Here is a 13,510-nt window from a genome sequence, read left to right as displayed (position 1 = left end):
CATCCATGGAAACGTGGGTAGCACATACCTTAGGGCCCCCGTATTACAATCGTTAAACTAAGGTTAAACCACCGAATTCGGCCGGTAAAACCAGTGGGTTAGGCGTAACCGAGGTTTAAACTATGATTGTAATGCGGGCACTTAGTGTCTAAGTCCGCGGTAGGACTAATAAATTATACTAATATTATTATTACCCGTAATCATATGTTATTTTTCCATATAGTCCATTTTCTATTAAATTGTTCAAAAAAACTTAAAATACCAAATTATATCTAGGTATATTAATCGACAACCAGTATTATTATAAAATAATCAGACTCATTGACCTGTATATGAATGTATAATATTAGTCATGACTCTTGACATTTTGTTCACTCGAGAACTAAATAATAAGTCTATCAATCGATTTTAAGTTTAATTATTTGCAAATAGTTCACAGAAAGAGTATGTTTATATATTTCCTAGGTACGTCATATTAGGAAATAGGTACTTAAAATAAGGACATTGATTGAAGAAAAAACTTAACATGCTTATAATGTATGAAGCTCTATAATTAGTATATTATTACAGTATAAAATAATTATAAAAATTATATATATAAAAATATATTAAAGTAAAAAAAATGTGTATTGTTTTTATATATTTTATTTTTATTACATTACATTTTGTAATTGAAGATATATATTAATAATTTATGACAAATGCAAACAAAATGAACGTTCTTTCTCCATGATAACAATTAACATTTCGAAATAATTGTTAAAATAATATGATTTTAATTGTATACATTTATAATAAGGCGATTTCTTATCTTAAAATTAATACTTATAATTAGATTAAACATAATTAAATTAAACTAATTATAAAATCCAAGAGGTTGGCATTCTTCAAATACAATCAAATAACTGAAACATAAAGGTAAACATTTATTTTAAATATGGGAATACCTACTCGTAGATTAAAATATTAAATTCAGAAATCGTTATATGTATACACTGGAAGAATTGTTCTTAAGTGCTATACTATTATAACATATAATACAATAACGAATAAATAACAACTAAATATTAATGTCACTTAATTACAACGAGTATTATTTAATAATGAATCATTTCGTAATTAAATGTACGTGTTAACATTTAACATTTAATATACAAAATACAATAGTTATTCTCATCTAAACATCTTATATTATAATATTATAATATGCTGGGGCACACAAAGTATGTGTACAATATGATATTATGTATATTATACAGTTGTTATTAAACTAATTACCAGTACCTAGTCCTACTAGTAATAAGACATGTTTTTTTGAAAGAGTATATTATACAAATCCACACAATTATTTACATCGCTATAGTTTTCACTTTTTAAGTTTTCACTATAAGGTACCTACATAAATATATGTTATCATAAGAGTTATTAACATGTGCTTACTATAGTAATAAATTGTCATTCGAAGAACAAAATTACGAAATACTATAAAAAATTTTAAAGATGGTACTTTCTCTTTAATGACTATAACCTGCCTACCATAGTAACCTGTACAATAACCCAGGGTGTCCAAACTTTTTTAGTTCAAGCATCTCTAAAAATAAAAATAAATAATCTCGCCTACTATGAATTACGATTTTGTATTATTTAAATATTCAAATATTATTTTTATTTTTATGACAAAAATTAATAGTACCTATTTAGTTTTAGTTTAAACTATTACAAAATATTTTTATTTTTATTGAAATAAAAACGACTGTTAACACATTATAATGAAAAATTTTGGACAAAATATATATATTTATATAATATGATATATTGGTCATTACTCATTAGTCATTATGGTTCGAGAATATTCGGGCGATGCGATAACGTCGGGTTTTCATCAGATAAACGTATAGACTAATAAATTTGTCATTGATCTAAAAATATCAATATTTACCGTGCGATTCCCAAGTGAGGCGCGCCTCACAGTTTGGGAACTGCTGCAATAACCTATTTCTGTAATAATGCAGTATGTCAAGTGAAATATTTAATATTATTACATATTATATTTTTATAATAGAATATACATATAATTAAAGGCTTCTAATTTTATTGTAGTATGAATATTAATTCAAAGACTTAGTAGTTGTGTATAATAAATAAACGATATTGTAATTATTACTTTACTTCTAAAATGTTTATTACATAATGCATTTATATTTTTGTACTTATGTAGTTTGTACATTGTACCTATTCCTCTGCATCAAACAAGTAGATTAGGTTAAGTGCCTATATGCTAAATACCATTTCTGTTAAGCCTAAATTAACATCTTTTCTTCAAATTCATTATATTTCAATGTTACCTACTAATTTATGTTCGACTCGTTACCAGAAGCTAGGTTGCAACTGTCTTTTCTGGGACCACATACAAATGAAAGGTTGAAGACTATTATTGATACATTTTATCTTAAAAATAGTGTATAATATTATATATTAATGTAAAATATGTCAATTTGTGTGATGAATAGTAATAGAAAAGTGTCTACATTTAAGAACACTTTTCAATTTTCTTTAACAAACTAACACATTTTTTAGTTTAAAACTGAAAATTTAAAAGTAACAGTGAATTATAAAATCTTAGACATATAAGGTATATGAATAAATTGGTTAAATTTTGTTGTTTCATTCAGAAACAAATAGCACATTCATTTTGAACAGAAAACTTCACCAAACCAACCTCTATGAGCCAAAGTGCTTAAATAAACAGCTGTTTAATTTAACTTTAATACTGATTATGGAGATTTATTTCGGTAGACACTTTTCAAGCATAGGTCGAACAATTGGTCGATGCCACTCGATGGGCAACCATACTATCTATAGCCGTGCGTGTACACGACATTTTTTAATTACATCATAGATAATAAAGATATGGATATGCGTATGTCAAATATACTTGACTACTTGAGGCAACGGTCCTGGAGGGGAAGTCCAATTGAGGCCAGTTTCTATTAATAGTCGATACTCGTTATAGGTATATTTGACTTATTTGGCCTCAATTGGACCACTTGATTACCGCTGATAAGACCGTTATTTCCTATCCATATCTTTATTATCTATAAATTACATCCACGGTTTAAGTATTTAATATTTAAATATTTAATCCATACCACGATTTAAGATATACAGGTTAAACATCGGCCTATAACGGATAGTGCTTTTTAGTGACTGGTGAACCAACTATCTGAAACAGCTGAGGGCCCAGAATCACTAGCGCTCGTTGTGTTATAAATGTTAAATATATATATAATATCATAACGAAATAAACCACTTACCACGGTTATTTGCTTTTGATACCAATAATACCTATAGTATATAGTATTATTGAATCTTTAAATTTGTCCTCAGGGTGCGCTAGTACTACTGGGAACAGCTGTTTCAGATAGTTAGTTCTTCGGCCAAATTATGGGAGTTCGATACGCAACCTGCTGTGTATCTTAAATCGTGATCCATACTATCGTATATTAATATAATATAATATATTATTCTATGGTATGGTTGCCCAACGAGCAACAAATTTTACCTTATCACCAGTAGTACTGTATGTAAAAAAGATATCAGATCACGTGACTTTTGGATTCAAATCTTATGCCATGTGATAACATTTTTCTAATGGGTCGTTGGGCAACTATACTATCCAACAACACGGTATCATGGTTAATGTCTGGTAAGAACGTAGAAACACTCTGGTATACCAAAAGCTTATCTTGTATACCAACCAATCACAGAAAAGTTTTTTTCTGCACTTATTTCTTTTTTATTCTGTAAACACTTTTTCTCCCTTTAAACTTGCTCAAAAGTATCAAGTATAGCATCTTTTCTGAAAGGTAATGTTCTTGAGCTGGTACATTAGAGAGTCATTTTTCGATTTTCAAAACGCTACTCGAAATAAAAGCGGTTAAAAGAGAAAAAACGTACGATTTCACGATTTTATAATATTAAATAATTACGGACGAAATCAAATGAAAAATGACAAGAGATATATTTTGTTGTATTTTGGATTTTGTTCCTTACTGTTTAAAGTTCGGAAAAATTTAGCCATTTTTGAGCTATTTATAGACTATTTAATTTTGGGAGTTTTTTGTTGTAATTCGGTTAAAAACAGTAAAAACTTTAAATTTGGGTTGCTTACTTATATTATCTATACCTAGACATGGTAAAATTTTCAAAACATTTGATCGGCTTATGAGCTTTTTCTTTTATTTTATATGTTTTTTCATTTTTATGATATTTCCTAATTATAAATTATAATTATATAAATCTTTCTTAAGCTGTTCTTAAAACGCTTTGTTTATCACCATAGAAACGAATAAAATTAAATAAAAAAGATTCCCTTGTCCGCTTAGAATCGTTTTTTATCGAATGCAATCATTGCATTCAAATCGAATACAGTAAAATTACATTATCCTGTCCGAGGCCCGAAGGGACGATGGACAAACATCCACCACCGAAATGCGCTGACCTACTTTTTTTCTATTATATCAATTCTGTTATTATAAATATTGACAAAAAGGGCATTCCCCCTCCTCGCATTTTACATGCAGGTGCTTTAACGTGTTTGTAATTTCTATAGAAAAATATTGAATATTTGATTAATTATAATAATAATAATATATGTACTTTACCTATAGTTGAATTATAATCATGTTCAATTTTTACTGAAGCAATTGAACTTAATATAGCTTGAGCTTCTCTGGTAGTGTTTTTAATTGTAACTGTAAGTTCAGATAATTGTTGTGCTTGTTGAAACATCTGTTGATCCGAAGTTAATTTAATTTTTTTTTTAAGCGGTTCGTCTTGTATATCTTGGTGTTTAGGCTTTATTCTGTTTTGTTGTTTCATATAATTGTTGATATTTTCAGACATTTTTATTATGCTTTCTGAACGACTCTTGTTGTTATATGATAATATTTTAAACAACTTCTGAATATCTGGGACATATGACCATCCCAAAAGAGTATGAATACTCTTATATTCAATCATTCTTTTTAAATCATTATATAAAATATATTCAACCAAAATAAGACCATAATTAAAACAATTATTCCACGCCATAGGGAGCCATTCCATTAATATTGGAATACCACATGACAACAAACACTTTTTAATAAAATCTGCAAAACTAAAGAAACTATAATACAGTTCATCTATTGACAAATAATATGTATTAACTGATTTATGAAATAAAAGGTTCAAAAATGTCATAAAATGTATGATTTTGTTTTTAGTCTGATTTATTGTTTGTAAGATTTCTTGTAGCAATTGTTGAATAACATGCATTTTTGGACTGTGCCAATTATAAATGATTTTAGTGACTCTTGGTAACTCAAATTTGAATGATGTTTTTAGTATGTAAGCCAACTTCTCAAAAGTCTTAGAACTAGATAGATCATGCTTGAAAACAGTTTTTTTCAGTTTAAAAAAATCTGTACTATTTTTACACCGATACTGGTAAATAGTGACTTTTGGAGATGGGCACATGGACACATATTCAACTTTGGAGGATGATGCTTGAATTGATTCACTTCTACTGATTTCACTAGAATTAGCAGAAATGGCTGGTTGTTTATTATGGTTATTATCATCAGGTAATATTTCAATAATTGATATATTATTATCTTTGCCGCTTTTTGTAAGATAAGATAATTTCAGCGATATTCCTTCAGAACTATTGGCAGCCTGTTTAATTGAATCATGTATCACATTTGGAGGAGTAGAAGTAGAAGCAGAAGGAGCTTTAGATTTATCATTAATACCACGATTATTAGCTTTATCTGACATTTTAGTACCTAAAACATATGAATATTTCAACTATTTAACAATTTGATAATATAGTTTTTAATTAAATAAAAAATCGATAGGCATGCTAAGAGTCAAACTGAAAAATTAATCAATATGACAAATAATGACATATAATAAGACTTAAGTTTGTGAAAATAAGCATATTATTTTAATATAATATAACAACATAATTATATGTTACTAAAATATTCTAAATTTGTATTTCTATGATATATATTAGGTTTGTTGAAAAATTAATAAACCATTGTTTTTAATTAGTAATTTTGAGCTGGAAATTTGCATTTGTATATTTTTAAATTCCGAGCATAGTAACAAATGTAATACTTTTACAGTGATCCAATGCCTCGATCTCAGATTGTTTAGGGTAATTTTTGTTAGCAAACCAGATATAGTTGGTACTTTTAAGAGGACATAAGTGAAAATTCCCTTGATCCCCTTCAAAATAATTTTGAAAAAAATAAAAATAATTAAGGGAATTTTATGCAAAACCAGTTTTTGACAAAATCGATTTTTACACCATGTACCTACTGATATTAGTTTTCCTACCTATATATTTTCAAAATATTTTTACTCTTTTTACTAATTAAAGATATTTAAATTTTTATGATTTATGTAAGATAATTACACAATTTAATACAATATTCCTCATATAATTTTCTTGCAGCATCTAAAAATATTGTAAATTTAAAATTGTGGGGTCCGCTCTTGTCCCAAGGACTTTGCCAGGAAGTTGGAATACTTATCCGTTTAGTTCTGCAGAGGCTGACTCATGATAATTACCCAAGGCTGCTTGAATGGCCAATACAACTATTGGAGGAGTTTACTATCCATAGGTTATTCTGGAGACATATGACGGCTCACGTTGTTTACTTAGTCACCACAATAGTATAAATGCATTTAAGGAATAATTGAAAAAATTTGAGAAAAATTAACTGAGAGAAAACTCCATGGAGCTGACCTATGAGACTTGGAGATTAAATAACTATCACTCTGAGGTATGAGATTTTTATAAATGTATTATACTTTCACAAGTTTATAGTGTCAAATGTAAAACTTAAATTGTGTGAAGAAAAAATGTATTAAATACCAATTTTTAAATTTTTTTCTTACCAAATAAAAATATTAAAAAAGTAAGTGGATATCTGTAGATTACAAGTGGGTTACTGTAATATATGGTGTTAAATTTGAATACATTTTTGCCAAAAAAAATTACATTTGAAAATGTCATTGTGTGTATGAAATATAATAATATTCCTACTCTAAAAGTTTCATGTACCCACGAATACTATTTTTAAATTACAACAAAATAACTAAAATCGTTAAGTAAAAAATAACTGTTTATATAATTTTTAGATTTTTTGGTTATTGTATGAAATATTTATGACAATCCTTGTTTTAAATTTTCAATAATTTTGACCAGACGAATACAATTTTATTGACATTTATAGAATAATAAACTAAAAACAATGAAAAATTCAAGTGTCTATAAATATCTTAAGATGAGTCAAAAAATTTCAAAAATTGCATCATTTATAGGGAATAATAAAATAAACATTTGATGAACATTTAAAGAACTTACGGTATCTACGAATAATATTTTTGAATAACTACAAAATAAGAAATTTGTTGATTTACAGGTAATATCCAATGCCTAACTCAAACGCTCGTAAAAAATTAATTTGACTTTTCGGTAAACTCTTTTTTTTGTTAAATGTAGGAAAATGTAAGGTGAATATTGTCCTAAATTTTTAAAGCTTAGATATAAATATAAAATTATATATATATCTAACTATCAATAAGTTTCCAATTTTCGTAATTTTGATGAATTTTGTCACCATTTTAACTTCGACACACATACAAATTTATTGTGGAATTACGCTCAATTTTTTTATTTAATTTCCACTTACATCAATTTACGAGGAACGTATTACATTTTTAAGTTTATTGAACGACCGAAAAATGTTGTATCGCCAATATTCAAAAAAGGTGGACAAGTGAGTACCGCTCTGCTGTACAGTCGTTGTATTTATTTGAAGTCGTATTTTTTTATTTGAATTCAATGATAAATCATTGTATACAAAAAACAATTTTGAGCGGAGACGTTGTATCACCTTAGCATAATTAATGTATAAATAATCAAATTGGACCTTTTCCGTTTATTCACCACCGCTGTTTTTTTTTTTTTTTTTGTAATCGTCGTATATACTCTTAATACGTATTATACGTGTTATACGTATACCACTATTTAAATTGAATATTCGTTATTAAGAGTGGATTTACGGCAGTTACCCTGTGACCAACTTGAGGTGGTGTTACATAGCAAGTCAAGGGATATCTTCGATTTTTGTCCGAGCACAGCTCCGCAAGCGAGTGGCAATGCGGGCATCACTGACGTGGTATACGTATAACTATAGTGTATTAACAGAAAAACAAAAAAAAAAGTGGTGGAAGTGAATAAACGGAAGAGGTCCGACAAATTTAATAGTAAAATAAAAATATTAATAAAAATCGAAAATATCTCATGGCTATAAATAACGTGACTTTCTGATGAACATTTTCTGTTTGGTGAAGGTAAAAACATTTATTGGGAACCTTCTATTAAAATGTCTAATTTTAGCTCTGAAAAAAAAAAATATTATGAATTTACAACATTTAAAAAACTCCTCATGGCTATAAATAACTTAAAAAGAGTCAAAATTGTTTAAAATTTTTACAATTTATGAAAATTGTGATGAAAATCCAATATAGTAAACATTTTCGACATTCTAATAAATATATATAAAAAAATGATCGAGCCTTTAATATTTTTTAACTTTCATTAATGAAATTTTGGAGGAACCTAGGATGACATTTTCAAGCTTTTTATAAGTAAAAGTTTTTATCGAGAATAATTTGAAAAAACTCTAAAAATTCTAAACATTTCTTAAGGTTTAACTAGCTTCGATTCATCCAGCTTATGAAAAACCGAGCTCATCATTCTGGTATTAAAATGTATCCATATGAAGCTTTATTTGGCTGCAAAATTAAAATTGGTCTAAACACTTCAAATTTACCACACAATGTAATAAGTACAATAGAAAATGAAGAACAGTTAGCTGAATCAATTACAGAACAGTCACAAAATATCGAAAATGAAGTATCAGCTGACACAAAACATCACAGAACAACCACAAAACATCAAAAATGAAACATCAGACACAGAACAACAATTAGCTACAACTATCAAATTAAATAACCAAAACGCCAATGTCATGCGAACTAGAGCCAATGAAAATCTGGAAAATCAAGCAAAAAAAATGATGGCGTGGTCGGATAAGAAGCTATTACCGGTGGCAATTCATTCAACTGTACGTGTTCCTGTTCCTGAGGTAGATAAAGGACGTTTAGATGCACAAAAAATACTGGAAATTGTTTTAGAGGTAATAAATAGTTTTAAAAATCATGCGTTTAATATTAATAACTATAAGATAATTTATTTTTTTTAGGTGACAAGTTTTTATCGATTAGGAACTCGGGATGGAGTTCTGAAGCAGTTATATGCCAGAAGTCAGTTTACAGTATGTCAGAAAAAGCTACTACAAATTGACAAGATTCCAATAGACACAGAAGTGGCATTACGAACAGTCGCAAAGGAACAGTCCACAGGAACTGGCCAAGGATTTTTAAAATGTAAGACCAAGTGTCAAAACAAAAAGTGCATTTGCCTTAAAAATAATGTTTTGTGCACTTCAAAATGTCATTTTTCTACAACATGTTGTAATAAGTAGTTATTAGTTTTAGTAAAATGTATAAATAATACTACTATTATAATGTATAAAAATTAAAATTAAAATTAAAAATATTTATAATAAATAATATATAATTAATAATAAATATAATTAAATAGATAAAAATTAATATAATGTTTTAACAGATTATGAGAAATTGTTTGTTACTCTGCCTAAAAAGAAATTGGCATTTTACATATAACCTAGGTATTTTATAAAATACCTAGATTATATGTAAAATAATATTAAAAATTATATGTTTTATTTATATTGTCTAAAATGGGTCGGCAATATGCATAATGCAAAATACCGGAACTGTCTATATTGCCAGTGATATATATAATATTACTAGAATTTGAATAAAACATAAGTTTAATTTTTGGTCTAATATAATTTCACTCTAAAAGTATGATCACTAAACAACAATTGTTTCTGTACATTGTAGGCAGCAAAGTCTCTGAGAACCTAGGCATATGCAGCATGGTTAAAACAGGCAATATTAAATATTGAAACACGCTGGAACAGTACATATAACATGCTAAATAGACTTTAAGAACTAAGAACATTCTGTAGTGTTAATGCCAAAAAGTTATAAAATGATCATGATTGGGATTCAATACATAATTTGGTAAGTATAATATGAATGGGTACCACAAATCACAATAAATGTTGATCTATATTATGTATAATTATTTCTTAAATTCTAAGTATCTAAACTAAAGCATTTTACAATTTAATAAATTGAAAATATAAATAAACTAGCTGATCCCGCTGGCACTTCGTTGCCCGTTAAATGTACCAATTATATATGACTCAAACTTTGTTCAATTCGTTATTTAATATTCGGTGTATGGTGTATGGTGTTCAAAATTTATCTTAACTTTTCTGTTGCCCGGAATAAAAATTCTGATTCGCAGCAGTATATTATCAGGTAGGAAATCTACCTGCGGTAGATTGCGAACCCTCTGCTGTTTGTACGCAAGTGTATTTAACTCTAAAGTATCAAAATTGTACAAAGTTTGTCATTTTTACTTAATTCCACCTTCGGAGGATTAATATGATCAATTAATACAAAAGCCTAACGCAACCGTACTAAAATCTGATGAATAAAAAAAAAACAAATTTAACACTTTTTAAATTAGCCTATCTTCTTCCCAGAGGTCTAATCTACACACAAATATTCATTTTTAATTATCTATACTATAAAATGATAGCGTTTGTTTGTATGTTCGGGATAAACTCCGAAACTACTGAACCGATTTCGAAAATTCTTTAACCAATACAAAGCCACATTCTTTGTGAGTGTCATAGGCTAATTTAATAAGGGAAGTGATCACCCCCGGTAGGTGCTCAAACAGGAATTTTGAGATTTACGATAGAAATTTTATCACGTATTGGCAGTGAATAATTATAATCGTTAATTACTCCACTAAAACGCAACATTTTTGAAAATCCTTTCTTATTGCATGGTGAAAATATGAGAAGAACCTCTATTCCAAATTTCAAGTCCATACGTTGAGTAGTTTTTGAGATACAGCGATCAGTGAGTCAGTGGTATTTGGATTTTATATGTATAGATAACTAATTATTGACTAACATTATTGGACTTTATTTATGCCTAAAACCTGCCCCGTGATATCCTCTTTCATTTAAAAAAAAACTGCATGACAATTGGATAAGAAGTTTCGAAGCCAAACCGTAACAAAGATTTCCTCTTTTGCTTGATTTCAGTTTTATATATATAGATAAACAACAAAAATTGTAATAATTTATCATGAAGGTGTTTTAATTGTAATTGGTTGTTACTTTGCACTAATAATAATAAAGTTAATTGGTAATAGTTTATAGTTTATACTTTATTTGGTAATACATATTTTAATTTAAAATAAAAAATAGGTTAAAGATTTGAAGCCAGCTAAAATAGCTACAATTCAAATGAAAAAATGATTTAAATCCTGGTGACTGCTTTGGTATTTGGCTTAACACACAAATGAAATTAAAAAAAATTAAATACCCATTGTCAAAAAAATTGCTCACAAAAATAAACAATCGTAAAGACAGTATTTTTCATAATCCGGTGTTTGAATCTGGTATAGTAATATTTAATTTGATTTATAGTTTATATTTTTACTTTTATATAGTGTAATAATCAATATGTTCTTAATTTTTACACCATTAATTTTCTGTAGAATTTTATCTTGATCTTCGCTACCAACATTTGATGTCAGAAGAATCGAAATCAAGAGCAATAGCTCATTTAATTAAAACATGGGAGTTGTTGAATCGGTAAAAAATTGTTTCCCAACCCTAACCTTTACAGTTGAAATGGAGGATGACAGTGTTAACTCTAATACATATAACGAAAGAATAGGTGATGACACAGACGATGAATTTCAGGTATATTTGAACTCTCTATCAAATTCACAAGAATTCCCAGAATCAAGTTCTTCCACAACGACCTCAACTTATAGTACAGGTACTCCCATTAGAATTATTCTTAATACTTTTGAAAATTCAACCAAAATGCCATATAATGAAGATATAATTACTTTTTGGAAAAATAAAAAAATCAAATGCCAGAGCTACTTCAGCTTCCAAAAATATTTATGGTAGTACCAACAACCCAGGTAATATGATGTTATTTTGTATAAACTATATAGTATAAACTGTATTAACTTTATAAATTTGTTACTTGTTATAGGTGTCTGTAGAAAGATTGTTTTCATCATTAAAGTTTATTTTGAATGATTTACGGTCAATTTTAGTAATTAAGTAAAATACTAAAAATAAAAAAAATGAAATGTACTTATGCATAATAGTATAATACCTATAACATTATAAAAATATTAGTAATAAAAAGTAGAATGTTATTTTCTTGTGTTGTCATAATCAATATACAATTTTGATATACTTAAATATTTAAGTACATATTTAACATTTAATATATTGACTAAAGTTTATAAAGTTTATGGTTTTATAATTGTATTTTAATGAAACTTTAAAGTTAAAAGTAATAAAACTAGAAAGGCTTAAGTAACAAACTACAATTGTCTAGTGTCTTAATGAAATTTCAAGTCTAATCGTTATTGATTAGTAAATAATAAGTTTAAGGCTATTTAAGTTTTAGCTATAACTTATAAGGCTTAAGTTTTTTCTTGATATTTTAAATTCTTTGTATCTAGGAGAAAAAGTTGTGTATAGTTATTTAAGTATGTTATTTAAGTATGTTATTTAAGTATGAACACAAATGAAAAGGTATTGTATTAAAAATACTTAATTTTCTTTTTTTAATGGTTAACCAAAGACCAAAATCTTATTAGTAGAAAATCGGTTTTAAAAACCGACACCAAAACCTATGACTTTTATTGGGCGGTTCCATTTTCCTCCAAAAACGAGATACCGTTTTTCTCCACTATCCATTTTCCACCGTAAAAAAAAAGGTCGGTTTCCATTTTCCCCCACATTATTTTAGACTGAAAGGCTAGTAGTCTCCAGGGCTTGAAAACGTTATAATAACGTAATTATAACGGAAAGCGATAGCCGATAGGTAATCAAAAATAATTAAATACCGCAAAACAAAACATAACGATTAACAAAATATATTATAATATTATAATTATATATATCAATAAACAAAAAATGACGCAAAACGAAATATTTTAAAAACTATTTATTTAAAAGGTTTATTGGTTTCGAAGAAACATTTATTTCATGCGACTCTTTAAGAATTGATATAAATATTATATTTCGTATCCGGGCCATTACATACCCGAATTAGTTATTATTCTTTAAATTTTATAGGTATTAACACTATTTTAAATAGGTTGTATATAAATTACTTTATTCACAATAATATCATCAAATATACTTAGTAATATCATAAGTTGACTGACCGTTTTCGC

General features: G+C 27.4%; 2 protein-coding genes across 7 annotated transcripts in view; one reads left to right on the top strand and one right to left on the bottom strand.

Annotated features, from left to right (window-relative positions):
- Window positions 1-637: 637 nt before the first annotated feature.
- Window positions 638-13,510, bottom strand: part of LOC132950462 (uncharacterized) — a 46,873-nt gene continuing 34,000 nt past the window's right edge. For all 5 annotated transcript variants that reach the window (XM_061021942.1, XM_061021944.1, XM_061021943.1 and 2 more), the window contains 2 exons: window positions 4,665-5,828; window positions 638-905 (listed from right to left, as the gene is read on the bottom strand). In XM_061021942.1, the coding sequence (XP_060877925.1) occupies window positions 898-905; window positions 4,665-5,828 (1,172 nt within the window). In that variant the 3' untranslated portion in view covers window positions 638-897. The remainder of the gene's footprint in view (window positions 906-4,664; window positions 5,829-13,510) is intronic.
- LOC132950464 (uncharacterized) lies at window positions 5,502-11,626 on the top strand. 2 transcript variants are annotated; one of them, XM_061021947.1, is made up of 6 exons: window positions 5,502-5,627; window positions 6,506-6,836; window positions 8,770-9,260; window positions 9,327-9,510; window positions 10,054-10,236; window positions 11,505-11,626. In XM_061021947.1, the coding sequence occupies exons 3-5, from the start codon at window positions 8,973-8,975 to the stop codon at window positions 10,116-10,118; spliced, it is 537 nt and encodes a 178-aa protein (XP_060877930.1). In that variant the 5' UTR covers window positions 5,502-5,627; window positions 6,506-6,836; window positions 8,770-8,972; the 3' UTR covers window positions 10,119-10,236; window positions 11,505-11,626. The 2 variants fall into 2 exon arrangements, with proteins under 2 accessions (XP_060877930.1, XP_060877929.1); XM_061021946.1 differs by lacking the exons at window positions 5,502-5,627; window positions 6,506-6,836 and having other exon boundaries at window positions 7,779-9,260.

Source organism: Metopolophium dirhodum, chromosome 8 (assembly GCF_019925205.1).
Source record: "Metopolophium dirhodum isolate CAU chromosome 8, ASM1992520v1, whole genome shotgun sequence".
NCBI classification, from domain to species: Eukaryota; Metazoa; Arthropoda; class Insecta; order Hemiptera; family Aphididae; genus Metopolophium; species Metopolophium dirhodum.
This window is presented reverse-complemented; position numbering and strand designations above follow the sequence as displayed.

Excerpts from the sequence above, each read along its gene's own strand:
- LOC132950464 (XM_061021947.1), top strand. The coding sequence starts at position 8,973 with ATGAAGTATCAGCTGACACAAAACATCACAGAACAACCACAAAACATC. Across the intron at positions 9,261-9,326 it reads TACTGGAAATTGTTTTAGAG|GTGACAAGTTTTTATCGATT; the intron begins GTAATAAATAGT and ends TATTTTTTTTAG. Across the intron at positions 9,511-10,053 it reads TGGCCAAGGATTTTTAAAAT|GCAGCAAAGTCTCTGAGAAC; the intron begins GTAAGACCAAGT and ends TGTACATTGTAG.